Consider the following 27,002-nt stretch of genomic DNA (forward strand, 5'->3'; position numbering starts at 1 on the left):
AACCATGTCTATCAACTTATCGTCCCTACAACGAAGCAGTAGTTGTTTTGTGGTAAAGTACCACAGGCACAGTGTCATTTGCCAGGAGCACCTGGCGGAAACCCACACAAACACGGAGAGAACATGCAAACTCCACACAGAAAGGACCTGGGACGGACCGGGGTTTGAAACCAGAACCTTCTTGCTGGGAGGCAACAGTGCTAATCACTGAGCCACCGTGCCGTCAAGGTATGACCCCTAATGTGCGTGGAAGCAAACACATGTTGAATAAAATTTAAAGCTTATATTATCATCAACGTGAATATTAAAATCATCAACCATAATAACTCTGTCCAGCCTAATAGATAGAGGATACAAAAATCACTGAATTCAGACATAAAAGAACTATTTGAGCCAGGGGGGCGGTAAATTAAAATACAATAAAACAGATTTGAACGACCAACTTTGGTCATCTGCAGTTCAAACGAGGAGAAAGACCCAGTGCTCACCGTCCAACTTGCAAAGGAGCTCCTAAACACCACAGCGAGTCCTCCACCCCGGCCCGAGGTCCTGGGAGTGCTGATAAAAGTACAATCCGACGGACACGTATTCCATGCTCCTCTGCCCAAGGGTGCATCCCAAGTCTCTTATTTGATATTTCCTCGCTCCTCGATCCTCGCTTGAACCAGAAGTCATTCTGGTCCGTCATTTTGAAGGTCGTCCCAAAGCTCTTATTTCTGCTCCGAGGAGCGAGGATCGAGGAGCGAGGAGGGATCTCGGAGGAGCTATGAGCGAGGAGACACGAGAGCAGCCTTCCCGGAAGACTTTCAGCTGAACGCCATGACGTCAATTCTCCGCCCCTACATCTGGCAAATTTGAACGAGATGGCAGAGAAACAGTACAAGTGTAAATGCCCGTTGTTTTATGCTTTTTGATATATAACGTTAATGCAAGAACATGGGGAACCTAAATTACGTTTATTTCACCCACAACCCGTTTTGTCATGCAGAAACGGACGTTGCTTCACATGACGCTTCAGAGGAAAGGACGTCTCATTTCTCTAAAAACATATTTCCTTGTTTCCTCTCTCCTCGCATGGTTTCCTTGCGTCTCTCCATGCATCCTCGGTGGGAGGGACTAAGACGCAAGTGAGGGAAACATGGATGCAATTTAAGAGACTTGGGATGCACCCATGTCTCTGTGAGAAACAGGAAATCCAAGTCTTTTGAGATGAATAAATCATTCAGTATGAAAGATTTATTAGCGATGAAGCGGGCATTTATCAGTGCCATCCTGAGGGGCACAGACCCACCACCAGCAACAGCAGAGGCCCAAGCCAAGGGGCGCAAGCACCGAGAGTCCACTCCACCGCGCTCCAAGGAACGTCTCACCGGGGGGAAAGCAGTCAGCTGACAGGGAGTGTCCGGAAACACAGGTTGGAGGCAGGAGAATCTGATGCCAAGATCCACAGACAACCAGGGCAAGGGAGATCCATCCACCGATGGAGCAGAACAAGCCGAGGGCAGGCCCATATACAGCGATCGGCCTGGATTAACAGCAACTCCTTGCTTTCGGAGCCTACGCAGCTTCACCTGCACCCTGGCCCTTTTCCCCCACTTCCTCCAGCGTCTGCGGGAGCTTCGGTGAGGCCAGCCTCCATACGGCTGACAAGGGAGTGGCATGAAGGACCGAGAGAATGGGGGTTGGAAGACACCATCCCACGGAATCGTGCCATAGAAATCCACCATAGATGATCGAATTCCAAGAAGGGTCTGGCAGTCATACACCCAAGCAACAGATGCATCATGAACAAACAGGTGCGCTAGCAACACAACAACACATAGGACAGGTAGGACCACACTGGATGGGTGGGCAGTGGCAAAGCCAAACACAGGCGCCATCATGCAGGAAGAGTTAACGCTTCCATATTTGGAGACAAGAACTTCACAAGCATCTTGTGCTATTTGGATGACCTGATGTTTTTTGCACCCACAGAGCAGTTAGCACTTGACCGTCTCGTCTTGCCGCCAACAACCTGAAGCTGCCGCCCAAAAAGTGCTATTTCCTGTGGTGCTCTGTCAAAATCCTAGGCCACATCATATGTGAGAATGACGTATAGACAGACCCAGAGAAAGTGCATGCCATAAACAATGTCCAAAACCTGATCTCATGGAGTCTGATGGAAGAACACCATGTGCTAAGAAAATCAGGTCCTTCTTGGGTATGGTTCTCTACTACCAACATTTCATAGAGGGCTGCTCTGCTAAGGCCAAACCTCTCTTCAAGCTCACAGCTGAGCCAAACACAAAAAACATAGCAAGAAAAGGCCAGAAGCCTAAAAAGAAGATGACGGCTTTGGATGAAGCTCTCACCCTCTGACTGGTCCGTGAAATGCAAGGAAGCATTTGAGACACTGAAACATGATCTGACAATGAGTGTCACACTGGTCATCCAGATTTCAATGCGCCATTCATTTTGGCCATCGATGCTTCATTTGATGGACTCGGAGTGTTACTGTCCCAGATTCCACCTGGTGAGAAGATCGCTAGGCCTGTGGCCTTTGCAAGCAGGACTCTAACTATCCAGCTTATCAGCTAGAATTTCTTGCATTAAAGTGGGCCGTCTGTGATAAGTTCAGTCACTGAAAGGTTGCCACTTTGGTGCCTGGACGGACAATAACCTCTGACTTATATACTCACCAAGCCAAGACTCGATGCATGTGAACAGCGTTGGGTTGCCAAGCTTGCAGTTTATAGCTTTGAGTAGAGAGCCATTTGTCCAGTCCTGTATCGGCCACCATCTAGTTACAGAGCCCTATGTGTCACTCCTTGAGCACATCAATGGTGTGGTTGATAGCAAAGTGCAAGATGCATTCAGATGCACTACCAATTGTCAGGCTGTGGTGTCACCAGACTTACCTGAGGACCGAGACCAGGCGCTGCCCGAAGGGGATGCTGTGGAAGAAACTACACCCTCGCCACAGAGTTCCCTTGCCTCTTCAGAGATCTCTGCCATTTTAGATGCTCACTGCACAGGTGGTGTTGGCCGAGTGATGGGAACTGGAGCAGCTATCCCTCAGCTTCAACAGGAGGATCAGACCACTGTTGTCCCTCAAAGAAAACTTCTGAGCCCGCAAGAACAGGATGGCACAATCTGTAGGGTCATGTATTATGTCCAGAGACATTGGAGACCTACCAGCTGTGAGCGTATAGCTGAGCCTCGTGGTGTAGTGAAACTACTTAAGCACTGGAACAAACTCACCATCCGTTATAGCCTGCTATAAGGAGAAAAGAGTCCTTCACATGAACAAGAAACTCTTTCAGTTCATTGTTCCTGATTCTTTGAAACAGTAAGTTCTTCATGGCCTCCACAACATGGCAGGTCATCAAGGCAAGGCAAGGCAAGTTTATTTATATAGCACATTTCAGCAACAAGGCAATTCAAAGTGCTTTACATAAAACTTTAAAAGCATCGAGACAAAATGAAAAGGATAAAATTCATATAAAAGACCAAGAAAAATAAAGTTCATTAAAGAGCTAAGAGAATAAAAAAACAAAAAAATAGGCTAAAATAGAATAAGACAGGTGTAAAATACATGAATAAAGGTTACAGTGCAGTGTGAGAGATGAATAGTTATTTGATTTAATAAAAGGCAGCGGCAAACAGAAAAGTCTTCAGCCTTGATTTAAAAGAACTGAGAGTTGCAGCAGACCTGCAGTTTTCAGGGCGTTTGTTTCAGATATGTGGAGCATAAAAACTGAACGCTGCTTCTCCATGTTTAGTTTTGACTCTGGGGACAGAAAGCAGACCTGTCCCCAGACCACCTGAGAGGTCTGGACAGTTCATAACGTAGCAGAAGGTCAGAAATGTATTTTGGCCCTAAACCATTCAGTGCTTTATAAACCAACAGTAGTATTTTGAAATCAATTCTTTGACAGACGTCCTGTCCAGTGTAAAGACCTCAGAACTGGAGTGATGTGATGCACTTTCTTGGTCTTAGTGAGGATTCGAGCAGCAGCGTTCTGAATTAGCTGCAGCTGTCTGATCGATTTTTTAGGGAGACCTGTAAAGACACCGTTACAGTAGTCGAGTCTACTGAAGATAAATGCATGGACAAGTTTTTCCAAATCCTGCTGAGACATAAGTCCTTTGATCCTTGATATATTCTTAAGGTGATAGTAGGCTGACTTAGTAATTGTCTTAATGTGGCTGTTGAAATTCAGGTCTGAGTCCATGACTACTCCAAGATTTCTGGCTTGGTTTGTGGTTTTTAACATTACCGACTGAAGCTGTGCACTGACTTTTAATTGTTCTTCCTTGGCTCCAAAAACAATTACTTCAGTTTTTATCTTTGTTTAATTGAAGAAAATTCTGACACATCCAGTCATTGATTTGTTCAATGCACTTACTCAGCGCTTGTATGGGATTATAGTCCCCTGGTGATATGGTTATGTAACTTTGTGTGTCGTCTGCATAATTATGGTAACATATTTTGTTGTTTTCCATAATATGAGCCAGTGGAAGCATGTAGATGTTGAATAGAAGAGGCCCCAGAATGGAGCCTTGGGGAACTCCGCATGTCATTTTTGTCCGCTCAGATGTGTAATTACTTATAGACACAAAGTAGTCCCTGTCCTTTAAATAGGATTCAAACCAATTTAGTACTGTGCCAGAAAGTCCCACCCAGTTTTCCAGTCGGTCTAGTAATATGTGTGGTCAACCGTGTCAAATGCAGCACTGAGATCCAGTAATACTAAGACTGCCCCTGACCTTTTGTAGAAGGACAGGGGCACTCTCGCACCCTCTCTCTAGCAAGACAATGTTTTTTCTGGAATGGGATGGAGCGTGACATTGTGAATCATGTGAAGAATGTGAAGTGTCATCATTGCATTGTAGGAAAGACACCAGAGCCGGATGCTCGTGCTCCACTTGAAAGCATTCACACTTCTGAACCAATGGAATTGGTTTGCATTGATTTCTGGACTGCCGAGCAGAGATAAGAGATTCGTAGATGTTTTAGTTGTTCTCTAAGATGGCACATGCGTTCTCTTGCAAAAATCAATCAAAAATTGCTCATCGACGTGTGGAATGACTTCTGCATTTACGGGTTTCCGAAGCGAATTCACTCTGATCAGGGGGCCAATTTCGAAAGTCGGCTGATCAAAGAACTCTTGGAGATGGCTGGAGTATGGAAGTCGCACACGACCCCCATATCAGAGAGCAGAGAGGTTTAACAGAAGGCTGGGAAATATGATAAGAGCTTTGCCTCAGAGTAAAGAGGTGGCCACGCATGTTACAGTCATTGACCTTCTGTTACAATTTCACAGCTCATGAGACGACGGGCTTTGTGCCGTTTTATCTCATGTTTGGGAGGATTCCTCAACTCCCTATTGATTTCATGTTCCAGCATGCCCTTCCCAGTGACAATGTTGTCAAACATTTGGAGTTTGTGTCTCGACTGAAACGTGACTTGAGTGACACTGCTCAGATTGCCCGGCAGCAATGTCTGAGTGACCAATGACGTCATGCTGATATCTACAACCATAAGGTGAAAGGTTCTCCCATGGCTGTTGGAGACAGGGTGCTTGTAGTCAACCAGGGAGCAAGAGGGAAGAAAAAGTTTGTGGATAAATGGGAGTCTACTCCTTATGAAGTGATGTCAGTGAGGTCTGGAATCAATGTGTACAGGATTAGGGACCCACTCTCAGCTCAGGAAAGGATAGTTCATAGGAATCTCCTGCTATCTGTTAGTTTCCTTTCTCTGGAGGATGAGGGGGATGAGGTTCCACTTGCTCAGAGTACAGTGAAGTGTCATGTGGGAGTGAACATAGTGCAGCCATGTCAACTGATAGAGTACAGGACTGTGATGTACAGACATTGCATTGGCTGATGACTCAGACTGATGACACTGTGAACAATGACTATGAGAGTGATGATTTGTTTCCTGATGCAGTTACGGACGACAAGTCTGGGGATTTGCCTGTCAACTTGCCTGATACAGTTGAGAATACTCCTCTGCAGGACGATGGGATTGTTGGTGCCTCCAATGATTTAGTCATGCACACAGACAGTGATGTGGTTCAGTCCTCTGTGACTCAAAATGACTCTCTGCCCCTCTCTGCGCCTTCTGACATTGCTGAACCTTCCCTCACAACCAGGGCTGCCCCGGAAACTGTAGTTTGCACGCAACCCATTTCAGTCAGGTCACGAGTTGGTAGGGTCATTAAACCTCCTGATAGGCTTATTGGTGAGATGAACAATCAGGTTATGGATGATTCTGCATCCACTGTCAATTCCATTCTTTCTGTTGTCTGGAGTACTTTTGCTGGGTAAAGTCAGAACACAGATGAATTTGTTGAGTTGAGACAGACAGCTGTAACATGTTTTTCTTGCATACTTCTATTATGGAGTAATAGATAGATAGATTTGATAGGAGAGGTGTACAGCACATCTCTTTAGTCTGTGTTAGGTTTGGGAATTGGCCATCCCCTTTCTTATACACACTTCTGAGGGAAGAGTTTTCTAACTGACATAACCTAATGCTCAAAAGGTCACACACATTTTTTTCTGTCCTTCACTTGAGTCTTTTTTTTTTTTTTTTTTTTGTGTTGCCCCAATTTAGCAGAATTTAAGAGGGGTGTAACTGTGTTAATATGTAGTGTAATTAAATTCCTGTAAATGTGGGGACAACGACATCTGCTGGCCATGGAATGTAGGCTACTCATCCGCAGCTGCACTTTGAATGCTTGCTGTGGTAAGTTGTGTTTGTTGCTCCTGGATAAATCGCTCATAAAAGTTGTAAAACACATTCAGGGTTAGTTTGCCTTGTGGAATTTGAATGAATATACTTCCGGTAAACTCTGTAGCGAGTTTGGTGTAAATCTATCCGTGCATTATGTTTTTATGATCGAGTGTTTTGTGGTTCTTGACGGTCTTGAACAAGTTAACTTCTATAGTAGAGCTAGCTAACATTTTCATGCAACTTCTTTAGGAGAGCTGATTCATCCAGAGAGAGAGAGACTGAGCATTGCACTTGTATGTTGCCTCATGATTACAGGTAATTATTGTTCTGTATTAGTTATTTAGTTATTTCTGTTGATAATGCACTTTGTAGGCTTGTAGCCAAAGTAAACACATGGCGATGTAATTTAGTTTTCACCCACTAGAGGGTAGACTACTAAAAGATTATTTGTTGTACATCTTTTTGTTTCATACAATATATATATATTGGTTTGGATTTTGTTTTCATATTGAAAGAGATGTATATTGTTACAAAACAAGTATTTAATTTAGTTTTTTTATGTTATTGAATTAATACAAACCACTTGTATGCCTCATGATTACAGATTGGTAATAAACTACAGTCATCCGCCAATTCTGGGACTCTGGCCTGTTGATTTGGGGGGACGGGATAGACAGGTCACATAAGCATGTTTCTGTAATCAGAGATCGTGAGTGCACATAGTGCACATACCTAATTGGATAATTGCACTGCATGTGGATAATTAAAGGATAACGCTGGTGTTTTTTAATGCATTTCTTCCCGCAGGGCTTAAAGACCTCCGGCCAGGTGCCAGATTTCCGGCATATGGACGTTTTAGATTCACAAACTATTTTCGACAAAAACAAAAGAAACACACTCGACGTGAGTTTTTGTTTTTGATGCGTTTTATCCAATCATATTCAGCGAAGCAAAGCAATATTTTACATTTACCAATGGAATGTGAGAAGTATTTTTTTTTATCCAATGAACAGCAAGCTACTTTTTTTTTTGGGGAGATAAATCCCAGACACAATGCCGCTATGCACGCTCTCCGATATCTGACCACACCAGGAGTGACAGTTACAGCAGCAATGACAGAGCGGAACGTGATCCGTCTTTCACAATTTACAATCGTCATTCAGCATAAAAATGTGGCATTGCTTTGGCTGTTCTCTACAGAGCTCCCAGGGGTCACCTGGTAAGAAAAAAATAATTGATGTGGAAATCCATACGGGCCGATTGGTAAACCGCGCACGGCTCCATGCGCACAGAACAGTAAACCGTGCGCATGGATTAGTAATATGTATATTGATAACACCAAACAGGGACACCACAGCGGCCCACAGAGTTGCATATACAATTTAATTAACATGCTTTTTCTAAAAGCATGATGTAGGGAGTAAATAGGCTTCATATTGTCACCAAAACACACATCGGATCATAAATTAGACCTACTGATGTGATTACAGTTTTTCTCAGTCACTTTGGTACATTTCTCAGATCAGAATTGAAATTCTCAAAAGTACTTGTTCAACCTCCACATCATCTAGTCACTTGTGCACATCATAAAAGCAGTTTCTCATTCTTTTGAACAAATTGCAAATGCTTTGGCACATTCATGCAAATGATTATGTACAATTGTCTGCTGTTTCCTACATTATCAATTGCTTATGTCATGTTGATCAAAATGTATTATACTGGTTCTCTGTTGAATAGTCTTACTCCCCAAAACATCTAGGCATTAGTTCATTGCATAAGTCATTACATGCAAAATGGTTGAACCAGTTGTCATAATCTGTCAAGCATATTTTCTGTACATTTCTATTAGACTTTTTTTATAAATGTGTCCTGAATTGATGAATTGCTCTCAGGTGAATCTTGACTTGATTCTCACTAATGAAGGGGAATGTGTGAAGCGTTAGATCGACCAATGATCAACCAGTTCTCTAAAATAGCTCAGAGGTGCATCTCATGAACCTTCAATTGGCAAGTATATATAGACAGAGCACAACACAGTGTTACAAGACAGGAACGTTAGGTATAGAAAGACTGCACTGTAATTCCCCATACAGTGCTGCATGTACAGTTCTGCCTAAGGGTGTTTCCTATGTTTACATTTCTAATTTTGTATTTTTTTCCTTTGTGCTATGCAGTGCTGTAAAACAGTTGTGTCTTTTTCTTTTCTGTATCGCAGTGACATGGTCTGTCAACAAATTACAGTACAAACAGTAAAAGCGTAAATGTGAATCCTGTCCAATCTCTTGCAATCAGTCTCCCACATACAGTAATGTGTAACTTTGTACTGTGAAATTGATATCTGCCATACAGAAAAAGTGTGGCCCTTTTACATTTTCAATCATTGTCATGAAAACCTTTGCCATAGTTTACATCAGAAAATACTTACAGAGTACACTGTTATATTGACAACATGGCTAAGCATTTTGTCTATCTTGTTTGTAAACAATGACACAAGGACTTGTCATTCTGATGGCACTGACATGTTCATTGACATAAATATTTACTTTTGAGAGACAGACTAAGGATTTTGAGCAAGTTACGGGCTTTAGCAGGTAATCCGTTGTGTGGTGCTGTTTGTACGATTTGTTTTGAGAAATGCATTTACTGTTTTGCAAATGTTAAGGATGATTCAAGAAATGTACCAAAGCGACTGAGAAAAACTAATCAGTGGTTATGGTTCACATATGGTCTAGGTGCCTAATGGCTATTACAGCTCACTATATGTATGCCAAGCGGTGTGTATTGGCTCTGGCCCACTGTATATCGGTCTAAAAGTCCCTCTTTGATGTCATCAACGTAGATATTACAAATCTGTGCACATGGTTTACTGATCTGTGGGCAGGTTTAGGAGGAAATTGTAATAAAACCGTGCCCACTGATTCCTGCATCATTTTTTTTTTGTACCAGGTGACCCCTGAGGGGCTCCACAGTTCTCCTTATTGCAATAGGTTTATAGATTAATAATGCTGTGTGTTGAATATTCATTCATTCAGCACAGGAATGAGTCAATTGTTTTTGTTGTTCTTGATATTGGACTAGTTTTATAGAGAAATAGAGAAATAAATGGTGCGATGGTGCAGTGTGTTGACAACCCCCCCCCCCCCAAAAAAAAAAAAAAATCAGTCAGGAACATTTCAGGCTCAGAATGTTTTTTTGCTGTAAGCCCTGTTCCCATCAACAAATCCAAATCCTATGAAAATAATAAAATCATTGCTGATTTTGTTTTGCCAACAAGTCCATGTAGCCCAATGCAGCCATGTCTCAGCAGCCATAGAACTCCATTGTATTAAAAAAAAACAATTAAAAACCCGTCACAGAGCCATGCTGCTGCTCTGCAGCATATTTCATCATCACCATGCACCGGGCCAGCTGACTTTTTCCTCAAACATCTTAATAAGCCGACCATAAACACGTTTGCAATCTCAGGAAAGTAGTTCCATAGCACCGAAAATAGTCCCTGGCGTAATGAAGAATTTGTTCCCATTTTGAATTTGATTTGGTAATAACTACAGTAGCCTGACTTGAAGGCTAAAAAGGGAACGTGGGAAGTCGGAAAGTAATCGGAGTAGAGCAGACGCATTGTTGATCCACTAGAGGGAGTCCACATAATGATGGCCTGTAGCTCATAATGAAGGATAGTATCTGACCTTAATCTGTCATGTAGACTGTTCTGGGTCTATGCAGGCTTCATGGAGTGTGATGTTTGGTTGTCTATTTTTGTCCCTGACTAAATGTATAATTGTTTAATGAAGAATGCTGTATGTTTACACATGTAATTTAAAGACCCTATAGACAACTTTTTTGCTTTAACATATCATTATGAAGTAAATGTTGATTGCACAGTGTAATGTCTATAGAATAATGACACCATCGGCGTTTAGATTGGTTCCCTATAAGCCTCGCTTTCACTATGCAGCTCTGTCTGCCACCGGGTTCGATCTCCCGGGAGAATGAAGGCTCGACTTACGGCACAAAGGAAGTGCGTCATCTATTGCGCAACCAAAAGAGGTCCGGTAGCTATCCTCAGTAAAAAAAAAAAAAAAATCTGGTTGTCTTTGCAACAGCGGCGCAAACAACAATACCACTTGGAAACACTAGGGGGGGACAACAGGGGAAAGTTGAAAAGTTGTCTGTATCCACTTTAAGTAGGTTGAGTAATTAAGTAGTTAAGTAATATTTGTTCTCAATTTTATTTCTGTCCTAGAACCACACATGCCCTGTACCTATTCATCATTCATCATTACTCCTTACGTATAACCAGTATCCAAGTCTGCTATGCTGTTATCATCTGGACTGACTAAATAAAGAGAAGAACATTAATTAGTGGAATTATTGTGTCCTGACCGACACCCAGGGGCGAATACAACCATCTTACCACCCTGTGGGAGGTTATACAGTTAATACGGAAGCCTTCCAAACACATGGTGTAAATCCATTGTATACATCAAAGTAAGTAGCACCAAACTGATATAAGTTAGACGAAGATGAGTGTTTTAAGGAAGGAAAAAAACATAAATAAATGCTTTTCTGCAAACATTTTCTTTGATACTGGTGGTTGTTTGGCTTATAATGATCACCAGCTGAAGATACTCTCTTTTTTAGTTACTACTAAACCTCTTTAGAAAGTTGAACTCACAAAATAAGGAAGATGTTAAAAGTAGGAGTTTGGTAGCTGTGTATTCCATAATGCCACAGTTTGTGGTTCCATAATTTATTATTACTTTTTTAGAGATTTGAAACAGAAGTGGAGCTTGGAAAGCACCAACAAATAAATCTGTAAACCCTTCTCTCCTCCTCGTCCTTATTACAGCAACACACCGTACAAGGTTTATTTTGTGTTTCAGAGTTTAAAATGACAGGCGAGTCATATGGACGAAAAGAGAGACGATCAAAAGCATACAGAAAATGTAATTTCTGACAAATCTATTTTTGTCAAAGGAACATGTGCTGGTAACAGTGTTTACGCTAATTAAATCTCAGTGGACACAGCTCTTAATGAAAAATTATACCTCATTTATTGAATTATTTTTGTTTTCAAACTACATGATAATCACACATACATCAGACACATTCCATAAAACATTCATTCACTTCAAGTACATTTATCATTCTGACTTTCTGAAAATTGTCTCCATGCAATTAAAACTGCAGATAGCTCCTTTTCCCAGCTGGTCGTCCAGTTTAATCTGTGCGTCAGGTTTAAATTGAATGAAAGAGGAGATGACAAATGTGCAAAAATCAACATGTGAACGAATGGTTTTATTCCAAAACATTGCATTTCTATGGGGGGGAAAGTTACCTGACGTTCATTACTCAGTATTTAAAACAGTGTGTACAGAGTCTACATATTCCTCAATGTTATTTTGGAAGTAAAGGGCTCCAGAAAGGTAAAAACTTAGTCAACAGTGAGTTTTCCTTTTGTGCCCCTGTCGGTGGATTATCTGTTCAGCTGCCACGTGTGTTCGGCTCGTTTCATACTCACACATGAAAATACGGTCATGGAAAACCTTTACTGTACCTGTAAAGTAGCTTGAACTGTACATTTCGAACATTAGTTCCTCAGATAATGCCAAACTGTTAAAACTGTGAATATATGATGTCAATTTATGTCAATATGTGATGTTCAGTTTTAAATGTATGTCTATATGTCTTATTTCCTGCCCCCCAACTGGCTAGTTGTTTGTATACTCAGTACCTGCTTATGCTCAGTGTCTTCATATTGTGTCATTTAATTTTAAAAAATTCAGGAAACAAACACAAAGGAACGCTAATCAGGCTCATGAATGGCATTAATGCTGTAGCCCGCTTTCTTCGCTCCATTATGAGCAGCTGCTGCTACAGATCACATTTATGAGGAAAATTCAAGCAAAGTTTCGTTTGAATATGAAAACTACGGAAGCCCATTGAGGACATGTATTCCTACATTTTATTTACGCCGTTTTCCTGTGATAAGTTAAATTTCCTTTGTTTTCTCAAGATAAGAAACTTGTGTATTTCAAGATCTTGGGATAACTTTCCCAAGATAATGAGATAATTTTCTGCTTGGAACTAAAGGAAAGCACATTATTATTAATGAGGAACAATATAAATGAATTTATTATCTCAGGAAAACAAAGTTTCAGATAACAAGATAACTATTACTTTGTTATCCTGAGAATATGACATAAATAACTCTATCTTGTGAAAACAAATAAAATGAACTCGTTATCATGGGAAAACAACAAATAAAATGTATGAATGTATGTCATCAATGGGCTTCTGTAGAAAACAGCCGAAGAGATTTGTTATGATAAATCTTCTAAGTTGACCCTGATGCCCCCCTCCACATTGACTGATGCTCAAATAAAGAAATGGATGAACAGAGTAAATCAGATGACTCAACTGACCTCTCCATGTGCTTTGAGAGTTTCTTTTTTTTTTAAGTGGCAAATGGATTATACCACTAGCCTTCCAACATGTCGCTCTGAGGAGGAGAAATGGAAGGAACTGTGGAACTAGCGAACATATCAGGTAGCGGAACTGATAATCCAGCAACACCGCCAGGCTTTCTGTCGGAGCTACAGCTTCATTATGGAATGAAACTCATACTGAAATTGGTCCTTAAATAAACAGACGAGCCGATATTACAGACAGACGAGTTTGTTGAGTGTAACAGACAGTCAGACAGCGAATCAGAGTCTAGATAACTACCAAAAAGAAAGGCTCTGTCTCCAACCCAAGGAAGCTTCCTATCTAGGCAGAATTTTTTCCTGTTGTAGTTCTGCCTCATCCAGGTAGGACACATCGGAAGCTTCCCTTTAAGGGACCTTGTTTTGGCCAATTCTGAAGTAACCATACAGCAGGAAATCAGACATCACCTTGCAAAGAGGGACGAAACATCACCAATATCCGCTAAAATTAACGGTGGATTGAAGTCCCCGCTTCTGGAAAACAGTTTTCAAAAGCGAACATATGATTGTAAAAATAACATACATCTAACAATCAATTCCAATTCATTTTTATCTGAAAGTTGCCAAAAGGGAATCATGTCACTTCATTTTAGTGCAGTCTGGAAAGCCACTGAAGATGGAGCGCCCAGCGTAGTCTAGCTAGCTAACCGCAAACCACTACTTGCTTTGTAGTTGTTTATTTAGTGCCTCTACCTGAGCAGAAATCTCAGTGGGTTTATCGTGCAATGATAATCAGTTAAAGGTGTTTACATGTTTACATTGGCATTGATTAATTGTCTTACTCAGGTTAAAATCAAATATTAGTGAGCATGTAAATGTACTGTGTATCACAGTGCTGTAAATACAGAGACGCATCTGTAAAGACAGAAATATGGAAATATACCTCCTGCATTTCATGTTAAAATCTAAAGCAAAAACACAGCTCAGCAGACAGACAGGTAGAGAGACAGACAGGTAGAGATAAAGACAGACAGGTAGAGATAAAGACAGACAGGTAGAGAGACAGACAGGTAGAGAGACAGACAGGTAGAGATAAAGACAGACAGGTAGAGAGACAGACAGGTAGAGATAAAGACAGACAGGTAGAGATAAAGACAGACAGGTAGAGAGACAGACAGGTAGAGAGACAGGTAGGTAGAGATAAAGACAGGTAGAGACAAAGACAGACAGGTAGAGATAAAGACAGACCGGTAGAGAGACAGACAGGTAGAGATAAAGACAGACTGGTAGAGAGACAGACAGGTAGAGATAAAGACAGACCGGTAGAGAGACAGACAGACAGGTGGAGAGACAGACAGACAGGTAGAGAGACAGACAGGTCGGCAGACTAACAGACAGAGGTAGATTTTCAGGTAAATGGTTTTGTAGACAGACAGAGAGACAGGTACAAATAAAGACAGACAGGTATTTTGAGCCAGTCAGCTCCCCTGAGTCTCCAGTGGGCATTAGAAAAAATATAATCTTCATCACCTTCATCATAATAATCCTCTTCAACACTTTCATCATCATCTTCATAATCATCACCCTCAGCATCATCTTCATCAATTTAATCTTCATCATCATCGTCACGTCTTCAGGAAATGTTCTCGCCGCCCTGGCCGTCGACTTCCTGTGCAGACAGGAAGTCCATGATGAGCCGGGCGGTCCTCCTGGGCCGCTCCAGCACCACAGAGTGACCGCAGCGCTCCAACAGCGCCACCTGGCAGCCGGGCTGAGACGCCTGCAGCACAGACACCCCCGACACATCCAGCACCTACAGGAGAGACAGACAGGAGAGAGACAGACAGGAGAGAGAGAGACAGGAGAGAGAGAGGGGAGAGAGAGAGAGAAAGAGAGGGGAGAGAGAGGGGAGAGAGAGAGACAGGAGAGAGAGAGACAGGAGAGAGAGAGAGAAAGAGAGGGGAGAGAGGAGAGAGAGAGACAGGAGAGAGACAGGAGAGAGACAGGAGAGACAGACAGGAGAGAGAGAGACAGGAGAGAGAGAGGGGAGAGAGAGAGAGAGAAAGAGAGGGGAGAGAGGAGAGAGAGAGACAGGAGAGAGAGAGGGGAGAGAGAGACAGGAGAGAGAGAGGGGGGAGAGAGAGAGAGGGGAGAGAGGGAGAGAGAGGGGAGAGAGGAGAGAGAGACAGGAGAGAGAGAGGGGAGAGAGAGACAGGAGAGAGAGAGGGGAGAGAGAGAGGGGAGAGAGGAGAGAGACAGGAGAGACAGACAGGAGAGAGAGAGACAGGAGAGAGAGAGGGGAGAGAGAGAGAGAAAGAGAGGGGAGAGAGGAGAGAGAGAGAGACAGGAGAGAGAGAGAGGGGAGAGAGAGACAGGAGAGAGAGAGGGGAGAGAGAGAGAGAGGGGAGAAAGGGAGAGAGAGAGGGGAGAGAGGAGAGAGACAGGAGAGAGAGACAGGAGAGAGAGAGAGGGGAGAGAGAGAGAGGGGAGAGAGGGAGAGAGAGAGGGGAGAGAGGAGAGAGACAGGAGAGAGAGACAGGAGAGAGAGGGGAGAGAGGGGAGAGAGGAGAGAGACAGGAGAGAGAGACAGGAGAGAGAGAGAGAAAGAGAGGGGAGAGAGGAGAGAGAGAGAGACAGGAGAGAGAGGGGAGAGAGAGACAGGAGAGAGAGAGACAGGAGAGAGAGGGGGGAGAGAGAGACAGGAGAGAGAGAGAGAAAGAGGGGAGAGAGGAGAGAGAGAGAGACAGGAGAGAGAAACAGAAGAGAGACAGACAGGAGAGAGAGAGACAGGGGAGAGAGAGAGGGGAGAGACAGACAGGAGAGAGAGAGACAGGAGAGAGAGAGAGGGGAGAGACAGACAGGAGAGAGAGAGACAGGAGAGAGGGGAGAGAGAGAGACAGGAGAGAGCGAGGGAGAGGAGACAGAGAGACAGGAGAGAGAGAGAGAGAGAGAGAGAGAAAGAGGAGAGAGAGGGAGAGGAGAGAGAGACAGGAGAGAGAGAGAGAGAGAGAAAGAGGGGAGAGAGGAGAGAGAGAGAAGGAGAGAGAGAGAGAGAGGGGGGAGAGAGAGACAGGAAAGAGTGTGTGAGAGAGAGAGAGAGAGAGAGAGAGAGAGAGAGAGGAGAGAGGGAGACAGGAGAGAGAGACAGGAGAGAGAGAGAGACAGGAGAGAGAGAGAGAGAGAGAGGGGAGAGAGGGAGAGAGGAGAGAGAGAGACAGGAGAGAGAGAGAGAGAGAGAGAGAGAGGAGAGAGAGGGAGAGGAGAGAGAGAGACAGGAGAGAGAGAGAGAGAGAAAGAGAGGGGAGAGAGGAGAGAGAGAGACAGGAGAGAGAGAGACAGGAGAGAGAGAGAGAGAGAAAGAGAGGAGAGAGGGAGACAGGAAGGAGAGAGGGAAAGAGAGGGGAGAGAGAGGAGATGAGAAGGGACAAAGAGAAGCGATTATGCAATAACTGCTGATCACCGGAAGTGTCGCCAAAAATCAAGAAAAACAAGAAATTTGTGGATTATCAGCAGAAGCCAAGGACCCCTCGATGGGGCGGGGCCACATGTTGGGCAACACCCCCCTCCATACAGCTGGAATATGTAAACAAAGTACTGCTGCAGATAACTGTAGCCCAAGCATTACTTCCTATATTATTCCAGTAACACTTTACAATAAGGGTACATTAATTAAGGGTTAGTTAATGCTTAATAATTAACAGTTAACTAATGTGTCTGGTAATCATTTACTAATGGTGTTCATGTTAACTAAGGTATTAATTTAGACATTATTTAATAGTCATCTTTATAAACTATTAAACTGTCTATTAACTGTTAACTAAGGGTTAGTTAATGCTTAATAAACATTAACTAACCCTTAATTAAGCATTAACTAACCCTTAACTTAGTGTACCCTTATTGTAAAGTGTTACCATTATTCCTACAGCATTGTACTTTTATGGTATCAAAATCAATTGGAGGATGATATAATCAGATAAAAATTCTACACGTAGGGGCTTTAAAATGGAGTAAAGAAATGTTTTATTTATAATGCAAGTGAACATAATTTTTTATGTGATAATGTTTAATGTTTTAATTTTTTTTTATTCATAGGGGCAGCATTGGCCACATATGTTTTTTTTAGATTTCCCCCCCTGTCAAAAATGACACTATTAGTCACTGTAATACTGTTCCACAAAATATGATTAAAAAAAAAAAGATGTAATTTGTTATGAGGTTTTTGTTACAGTATCAATGGAAGTGGAGCTTCTGAATACATATCCCATTTACTTCAAATGGAATCAACATATTGACCATAGATAGAAATAGTAAGATATGAGTAATTTGGTTCTTATTTAACTAAAGACTTATTTTGGAAATGTTACCTGTGAACTTTTTAATGACTGGTGTATGAACAAAGTCCAGAGATCAGTGTGAGCTGTAATGGTAAGATTCTACCAGGCGGGGGCAGTGTGCCGTCTTGTCTCGAAAGCACAAGAAGAAGGGCTGATGTTGGCTACATGTTGGGTGGAGCTACACGTGTGGCTCCACCCAACAGGGTTAAGGTTAGGGTTTAGGGTTAGGGTTAGGCATAGGTGTCATTTACACTGGGGACGCTGGGGACATGTCCCCACCACTTTTTGAAATGGTCGATTTTATCCCCATCACTTTTTAAAAGCATCATTTGTTAAAAATGTTCTGAAAAATAGCTTGCACCAAGAAATCTTAACTAACAAATGAGAATGCTTTGAGAATTATTATTATTATTACAATTATTTGCACAATAAACCTTAAACCTGCATTCTTTTTAATGGCCAGCAGGGGGCGACTCCACTGGCTGCAAAAAGAAGTCTGATTGTATAGAAGTCTATGGGAAAATGACCCTACTTCTCACTTGATTTATTACCTCAGTAAACACTCCTAATGAGTTTATGGTCTCAATCGCTAGTTTCAAGTCTTCTTCAATACAGCATGATGTTCATTTTGTAAGTTATGGTAAAATAGACGATAAAGCAGACTGTGCTTTGGGGCGTGATTGACAGGTCACCTGTCCAGTGATCGTGCAGCTCGCCGATCACGGACCAATAGCAGGCGGCGCTGCGGCTCTGTAGGAAACCCCTCTCATGCTAGCTGCTCCGGCTCCAAAAACTGTCAACATGGCAGCGCTTGTAATCCCCAACTTTCAGCTTCAAAACGGGACTCCACAAACCAATGGCTGACGTCACGGTGACTACGTCCATATATTTTTTTACAGTCTGTGTGTGTAGCTAGCTACTGTACTTTTCTATGATTGATTATCCTGTGGCGGCCCCTAGTGGAGGAGACTGACAGGGGTGGTATTTGAGTTTAATTGTGTGAAATGTATGAATGAATTGTGTGGAATTTTAAAAGAATTAATAAAAAATCAAATCAATGATTTGAGTTTGTTTTAAAATGAATATGGATAAATAAATAGAAATAATCTAATCCCTGCTCCAGTTTAATTCATGTTCTCACATATCGATATTTAAACCTTATGCTTATAAGTCATGATCGGTTGAACTTGACTCATGAACTCTTGTGAACTCTGTTTCTCTAAAAAAAAAAAAGTATGCAGCATCGAAACAAGGTATAACTTACCATCTAAAGATAAGGGTGATTTATTATCTTTAGCTAACGTTGTAGACGTTATTCCTTTAGTTGTTTCTACTTTGTCATATTTTAGGGCAGTGATATTGGATATTGTTATTGGATATTGTTATCGCTGGGCTGACTCACATGCACAGGTGCTTTCTACAGTAGATGTGATATTGGCATTGTTCGATTGACATGGTGTTGCAGCTGTGGATGTGAAGCATATGGATGACTAGTGTGGTCGACGTTGTTGTGCCTTTTATGCTGAGTATTTTCGTATTGTCGACTCTGTAGTATCTAGGCTTTGCCCTTTTGATGCGCCGTTATACAAATTTTTTCTCGCTGTAATTATCTACTCTGACCTCATACCATATCCCCCCATTACATTGCCTAAAATCGCATATGTTGAAGACCTTTAAAAAAAGATTTTTCATCTGAGCCCTTATGTCCCCACCACTTTTCAACACAAAGTGACGCCCTTGGGGGCAGCATGCTGTGTGGATAGGTATTTATTTACCTGGTCGTGCTTCCCCCAGATGACCTGTAGGGGTGCTGTGATCAGATGCAGATTTTCCTGTAAGGAGTGGCGAGACTTCTCTCCTACAATCTCCATGAACACTGTACAACACCCACCCACACACACACACACACACACACACACACACACACACACACACACACACACACACACACAGCAGTTATTGTAGCTGTAATATCACCCTGGGATTATGGCTGCTGGGTGACTCTCCAAAATGTCAACTTTTCAAGGACTGACAAAGACAGCCTTGTTTTGAGCTTGTGGTTTTGAGGTCTGGAGATGGTTTTAGAAGAAGCTCCAGAGCAGCATGTCAGCAGTGAGGCAGTGGGAAATTACAATGAGGGTGAACTGACCTCCAATCAGGAGGTCAGTTCACCTCCTGACCAAAAAAAACAATTATATTTTTACTTTCTTACCTTAAGTTTTATATGACTTATTATATCCTGAATTTACACCTTAGATTTATTTTTAGTAAAAAAAAAGTGGGCCAACTCATTTTCTAATAAAAGTGGGTTTACCCTCTATTTCTGCATGCAAAATGTAGAGCGACCTACTGGTCATACTGGCGAAGGTCTCACTCAGGTTCATATGTTTCCATGAATAAACCATTCGACAGAATATTCTGCCTCCCTTTTTGACTGAGCAACAGTATCTTTTTTTTTTTTTTTTTTGCAATATATTTATTATACTCAAGGGCACCTTCAGGCAGAATCACAGTCAGGGGCTCCAAATCCACACCAACTCATACTCTCCCACACCCTCAGGAAGGGAAAAGGAAAAATTTCCCATGTGAAAGCATGTTTTTCCACATGTTATGTTACGTGTTATAACATGTGGAGCACCTGAAAATGTTCCAGAACCACACATTTCACATGTGTTACACATGTTGCCCATGTGATGTCATGTGTTTCACATGGGATTTTCCACATGTTAAATTCATGTGGTTTTTCTGTAAAGAAAGAAGAAGAATCGATAAAGATTACATCAATAAATCCAAATTATAAATTCAGAAATTGTCCATTACATGTCAGTCAGTCTCATTGCCTGCCATGTAGGTGAGAAATCCACCTCACACCTTGTCAAAAGTTCTTGGTTTCTTCTTCAAGTTATACATTATCTTTTGGAACATAAGACGAAAGCTCCTTCAGCCACATAGTAGAGCATGGTGGTACAGCACCATCCATCTTAATGCAATACACTTATTGGCAGCAATCAAAGCCATTTTGATAAATATAATATTCTGACCGTTCCTTGAAGGCAATATAGGTTAATCTCCCAACGATACCAGCCTTGGGTTTAAAGTTAGCTCTAAGCCATCACCTTTTCAATAGAGTCCTTCACAACTCTCCAATACTCTTCTAAATGGGAGCAAGACCAAAACATATGGACCAGAGGTCCGATTTCTGTTAAATAAATTATTATTCTGATAAATCAGAATAGTTCAGATGTATTTTATTTAGATGCTGTGGTGTATAATATTAAATTGTTGCAGTTTATGGCGACTGTTGAAAGAGAGTGTATGACTCTTTTGACAAATTAATTTACACTCTTCATCCTTAAATGCAATACCAAGATCTTGCTCCCATTTTCTCCCACTGGGCCACAGTTACATAATTTCATCAACATTTTACACATAAATGAAACAAAGTTCTTTGCATATTCTCTGCCCCTTATGTTAGTGTCTAACTCCATAGGGGCCAAAGGCAATAATCGACCACCATGTAACCAGCAAATACTTAAAAAATTGTGTGGAATGCAACTGGAATTTTGTCTGGAATTGCTCAAAAGTCAGTACCTTGTTTTCAAATAGGTCCCCAAATGTTTGAATACTCTTACAATACCAAATCAATGAAGTACCTCAGGTAGACCTGGGTTGGTGTAGAAAGGGGTAGCTGTGTAAGTGGATTGTTGATTTTTTTTCTCCTAATATCTGACAATTCTGCAACCATGCTTAACAAATGGGTTATTAACAACACCTTTAAATGTATGGAATAAAGCAATATATGGAAGGCTAGAAAGGGTAACATTCAATAATTGATGTTGCTCAATTTGTAGCCAAGACGGGGGAATCTGTGTGTTTGTTTGCCAAACCCTTATGACCATAGATTGTGCTGCTAAATTGTATAGGTGGAAATCTGGTAGGCCTAATCCTCCCTTGCATGGGCTTAGACAGAGAACCTTCAATTTTATTCTAGCCGTCTTCCCCCGCCAGAGAAATTTTATTATCACACTATTTAAACGTTTGAAAAAGTGCTGAGGGACATGAATGGGGAGAGTCCTAAATAGGTATAATAACTTAGGAAGTATACTCATTTTAATAGAGTTTACCGTACCTATTAAAGAGATAGGCAATGATTTCCATCTATCCAACTCTTGCTCTATCTTCTTGAGCAGAGGGCTGTAGTTCAAGGAAAATGTGTAGTCTAATCTATTTGATATTTGTAAACCAAGGTAAGTTAGACAACTATAATTCTATGAAAAGGGTACATTCAATTTGGACATTACTTCTGCTGCTAAATTAAGGGGCATAATATCATCAGCGTACAATGAGATGGTATGTTTTACATTCCCAACTTCTACTCCACGGATGTGATCAAATTGCTATAGCCAATGGCTCAATTGCAAGGGCGACCCCCTGCCGGGTTCCCCTTGTCAAAGGGATTTGAGAGGAGATGTCAGGGTTAATGAGAATTTCTGCTTTTGGATATTGATAGAGAATTTGAATCATGGCCAGGAATCTGGGACCAAAGTTCATTTTCTCAAGGACGGTAAATAAAAAAATTCCATTCGACACGGTCGAAGGCCTTTTCAGCATCTAAGGAGAATAGGTTCTTTGATCTGTTTAGCAAAATAGAGAATATTATAGAGCCTTCAAACATTAAACAACAAACCCAGTTTGATCCATGGACACAAGACCAGGTATGAGACGAGCTAATCTAGTAGCAATAAATTTAGCCAGAATCTTGTAATCCAAATTCAGTAGAGATATTGGTCTATATGAACCACAAAGATTAGCATCTTTCCCTGGTTTAAGTAGCAGAGTAATTAATGCTTGCTCTAATGTATCAGGTAGCTTGCTATTGACAAGAGTCTCCCTATACATGTCTACCAAGGGGCAAAGAAGCCCAGGTAAGAATTTCTTATAAAAATCTATTGGGAATCCATCTGGCCCAGGCGATTTGCCCCCTGGCAGACAGTATACAGCCCTTTGGACCTCCTCTTCAGTAATATCAAATATTATCAAGAAAGCTCGCCAGCGGCTCTATTTCCTGAGGAGACTGAGGAAATCTGGTATGAACGCCAGCATCCTCACAAACTTCTACAGATGCACCATCGAGAGCTTGCTGACCGGCTGCATCACAGTCTGGTACGGAAACTGTTCTGCCCACAGTCGCAAATCACTACAGAGAGTAGTGAAAGCGGCACAGCACATCACTGGCAACGGACTCCCTGCCATTCAGGACATCTTCTACCAGCGGTGCCTGCGGAAGGCACACAGTATCATCAAGGACCACAGCCACCCAGCACACAGACTGTTCTCCTGGTAGATGATACAGGAGCATGGCTGCAGGCACCACCAGACTTAAAAACTGTTTTTACCACCAGGCCATCAGGCTTCTAAACTCATAAAATTAGGTACCCCTCATTGCATTTCTGCTCACCTGCTTGTCTGCACTATTTAGATAAAAACTGCACTATTCACGGACTGCTGCTATTCAACCAGGACTGATACATACCCTCTGTGCAATACACTTGTCACTTTTATGTACATAGATCTCACTTTACATATGTATACTGCTCTATATTCTGTTCTATTTTATTCTTATTTTATTGTTTCTCTTTTTTCTTTTTTTTACTGCTGAGCTGACCTGACTCTCGTCCAGCACTTTTCATTGTATTGTTGACCCTGCGTTAACCTACATATGACTAATAAAACAAAAAACTTGAAAAAACGTAAAAACTTGAAAACTAGCTTCAAGATCTCCCGATCCTCTTCTGATATAACAGGAACAGCTAAAGTGTTTAGGAAAGCCTCTGTTGAAGCCGTGTCACTTCCCTGAGAAGTGTATAATGTTCTATAAAATTCTGTAAATGCTGCATTAATTAGCTGTAGCTCCCTAATTACTGAGCCATCTCTCAGTTTAATTGTAGTGATTATCCTATTAGCTTCTTCCCTTCAGATCTGCCAGGCAAGCAATGAGCAACAGTTTCTTACTGCTAATCTTAATGTGTGCAGTGTTTTTGGTTGACATCAAAATGGCAGTGTTAGCTCCTTCCTCTACCCACTGAGCTTCAGAACCAGATAACAATTGGCCAGTCAGTTTTGACTGGACAGCTAACTTTCGCTCCATGGAAGTAAAACCTGCAGCCCTGGAGGCTTCAGATAATTCCCAATATCCAGAGGGAGGTTATGGGTAATGTGGCTCATAACCCCCGCCCACCCCACTCCATGTGCAGAGTACTGAAGTCTCATTTGATTCATTATGAGAGGAGGCAGGCCATGACACTGAAAACTATTCAGTAGGCCTATTTCACAAGAAAAAGCAAAAATTTGAGAAAAATCTGAAAAGAAAAATAGATATAATAACAAATTTGCTTTGTTTTTTTTTATCCCAGAAATCACAACCCCCCAAAATTAGCTCCTGACCCCCAGGTTGAGAATCACTCATATTGCCCAATGGTGTAAACTCACCCTCAGCTGCCGGGCTCTGTATCAGGTAACTGACCATCATCTTGAGTCCTATTCTATTCTAAACATCCAGCTGGCTGGTTAAATAGTGAAAGTGGCTGGTGGATGTTGGGATCCAAGAGTCACTGTTACCAGATGAACAGAGAATTAGTTTCCAGCAGAGAGTATTGATGATCAATACGAGTACTGACTGACCCTCTCTGTAGAAGTCATTGTGTGGAATCCTGACATCCACCAGGCCCTGCAAGATCTGACAACACACACACACACACACACACACACACACACACACACACACACACACACACACAAGATATTCACCAAAAACTTGTCGCAGTAACAATATCAGTAGTAGTAATAGTAGTAGTAGTAGTAGTAGTAATAGTAATAATAACCTTTATTTGTATAGCACATTTCATACACAACATGCAGCTCAAAGTGCTTTACATCAATAGAAGGCAGATAAATGTATTGCATTAAAATAATCAAATCAAGTAGCAGGTAACAGTAGTAACAGTAACAGTAGTAGTAGTAATAGTAATAGCAGTAGTAGTGGTAGTAGTAGTAGTAGTAGTAGTAGTAGTAATAGTGGTGGTAGTAGTAGTAGTAATAGCAGTAGTAGTGGTAGTAGTAGTAGTAGTAGTAGTAGTAATAGTAATAGTAGTAGTAGTAGTAGTAGTAGTAATAGTGGTGGTAGTAGTAGTAGTAATAGTAGTAGTAGTAGTAGTAATAGTAGTAGTAGTAGTAGTGGTAGTAGTACTAGTAGTAGTTGCAGTAATTGTAGTAGTAGTAGTAGTAGTAGTAGTAGTAATAGTAATAGTAGTAGTAGTAGTAGTAGTACCTGTTGTGGTATCTTGAAGCGGACATAGGAACAGAGTTGCAACATGGCCTCCATCTCCTGAGGAGTGGACGGGATCAGAGGGATCAACTCTTTCTGCTCGCTCCTCTCCAACTCCTTCAGACGGCTGACAAACACACTGTCTATAGGACACACCAAGCCTGAGGAGGAGAGAGGAGAGAAGAGGAGAGGAGAGAGGGAGAGGAGAGGAGAGGAGAGAAGGAGAGGAGAGGAGGAGAGATATCTATTGTATTGTCACTTTGCACTGTAATACTAATACTAATCCTAATAAACTTTATTTGTAAAGCACTATTTTAAAGCGCTTTAACAATCAAATAAAAACCAACAATCAAACTTCTAAAATAAATTAAGACGAGTAGCCTAGAAATGAAGAGGCAAGAGAGTAAAAAAAGAGGCACTGCATGATAAAAGGATGGAGGATAAAACAATATATTTGTAAAAAAAAAAAAAAATCAGATAAAATACATCACATAAAAAAAAACCATCTGCAATATTTAAAGATAATTGTTAGGCAGTGATTCAAAAGCCTGGACCTCAGTCTGCACTGTGGCTCTGTGTTACACTACTCACTACTCACATTACTCTTTTGTGGAAACAAGTGATTTAGTGTGTCAATTTATGTAATCAGTTATTAGTTATTTTCTCAAACTTACATTTGGTTGCTTTTATTTTCATTTTAAATGGTTACATTTTTAGTTAGTGCAAATTAAAAAGAAAAATACTTGACGTTATTAAAGGAATAGTTCACCCAAAAATGAAAATTCAGTCACTATCTACTCACTATCACCCCCATGCCAGTAGAAAATCGGGTAAAGTTTGTTAGTCCATACAACAGTCCCAGATCTCCAAAACAACTGAAGTTGCTCGGGACCTGTCTTTAGAGTTAAAAAAAATAACGGAAAATAACCATAAAATGGCTCCATGCAGCTCTTACAGCATAATCCAAGTCTCTTGAAGCCAACCGATCCCAAAGTTGAAAAGACCAACATTTACACCATTATTTAGCTGAAATCGCCACTCTAACTGTTGTTTTCAAAATATGTCATCTTCAAATTCAATAAGTGAGCACCCTTATTAATGTTTGATGTCATAATAATAATGACAAATGCCATAAAAGGTGTCATTTTTAACTATAAACGCTGCATGTATTACACTCTGCAGAATACATACAGAACAGAGACTAAAGTGGACATCAAACATTAATAGGGGTGCTCACTTATTGAATTTGATGATTAAATACAAAGTAATTAGTTTAAAACATATTTACAAACAGTATTTTTACCTATTTTAAAATCTTGCACTTTTATTTTGAAGGCTAAACTGCCAAACCGGAAGTCTTGTTTCTGGTAATTTGAGCTAGTCTTACCTATCGGGCCGGGGTATACGCAAACGTGACATATTTTGAAAACAACAGCTAGAGTTGTGATTTCAGCTAAATAATGGTGTAAATGTCGATCTTTTCAAGGCCCAATTTACACTTGTCATTTCATGCATCCCTTATCCGGATAGCATCCAGATATGATTTATCCACATTCCATTTACACCTGGCCACATCAATGCGTCTCCTTTAGCCAGATAGAAATCCGATTGCATCTCTCCCTGCTTTCCCGCGATGTATGCAAATGTGGAGATGGCAGGCGCCACAGAAATTCAGATTTTGTATGCATTTCTGTGTATTCTTCAAGTTAGACGGCAGGCGCTACTTCACACAGATTATAAAAAAAAAAAAACAGTTGTAGTGAGAATGTGCGACCGCTACAGAAACTGACCCATGTTGCACACATTTTGGAGACAGTGGGGAACGGCGACTTCGATGGCAAAGAAGTGAAATAAAGTAACAAGACTAGGTCAAAACCTAGTATATGGCTGGACTGTGTATGAGTGTGCCATGTGCCACGGCCGACCAATGGTGTAACTAACTCTGCTGTAGACTGTTAATATACAGAATAATAGTCCATACATCCATACTGAGCTATGTTCCAGCGTGTCCCGTCTCCTCTCTCCACCGCTGTCGTCTCCACCGTGCCCACGGCCTGCATTGATCCTCCCGATCCAAGCACCAGTCGCTCTGGTACCCATTGGTGCCGCAAACCCTGTTCGCCGGACACCCGGTGACGCATCGGCGTCGGGACCCCCGCCGAAATCTCGGCCGGATCACCGGGAACAAATCGGCG

At 41.5% G+C, this 27,002-nt stretch overlaps 1 protein-coding gene across 1 annotated transcript in view; it reads right to left on the reverse strand.

The window, feature by feature from the left end:
• Positions 1 to 14,360: 14,360 nt before the first annotated feature.
• LOC139642746 (monoacylglycerol lipase abhd6-A-like) overlaps positions 14,361 to 27,002 on the reverse strand; it is a 32,686-nt gene continuing 20,044 nt past the window's right edge. The window contains exons 6-9 of the mRNA XM_071517737.1: positions 24,811 to 24,968; positions 24,165 to 24,219; positions 19,259 to 19,359; positions 14,361 to 14,962 (exon numbers count right to left, since the gene is read on the reverse strand). Coding sequence (XP_071373838.1) covers positions 14,783 to 14,962; positions 19,259 to 19,359; positions 24,165 to 24,219; positions 24,811 to 24,968 — 494 coding nt within the window. The 3' untranslated portion in view covers positions 14,361 to 14,782. The remainder of the gene's footprint in view (positions 14,963 to 19,258; positions 19,360 to 24,164; positions 24,220 to 24,810; positions 24,969 to 27,002) is intronic.

This window comes from Centroberyx affinis, unplaced genomic scaffold, assembly GCF_046629955.1.
Source record: "Centroberyx affinis isolate AG114_WGS23_722 - 3 ecotype Tasmania unplaced genomic scaffold, CSIRO-AGI_Caff_v1 ptg000516l_1, whole genome shotgun sequence".
Taxonomy (NCBI): Eukaryota; Metazoa; Chordata; class Actinopteri; order Beryciformes; family Berycidae; genus Centroberyx; species Centroberyx affinis.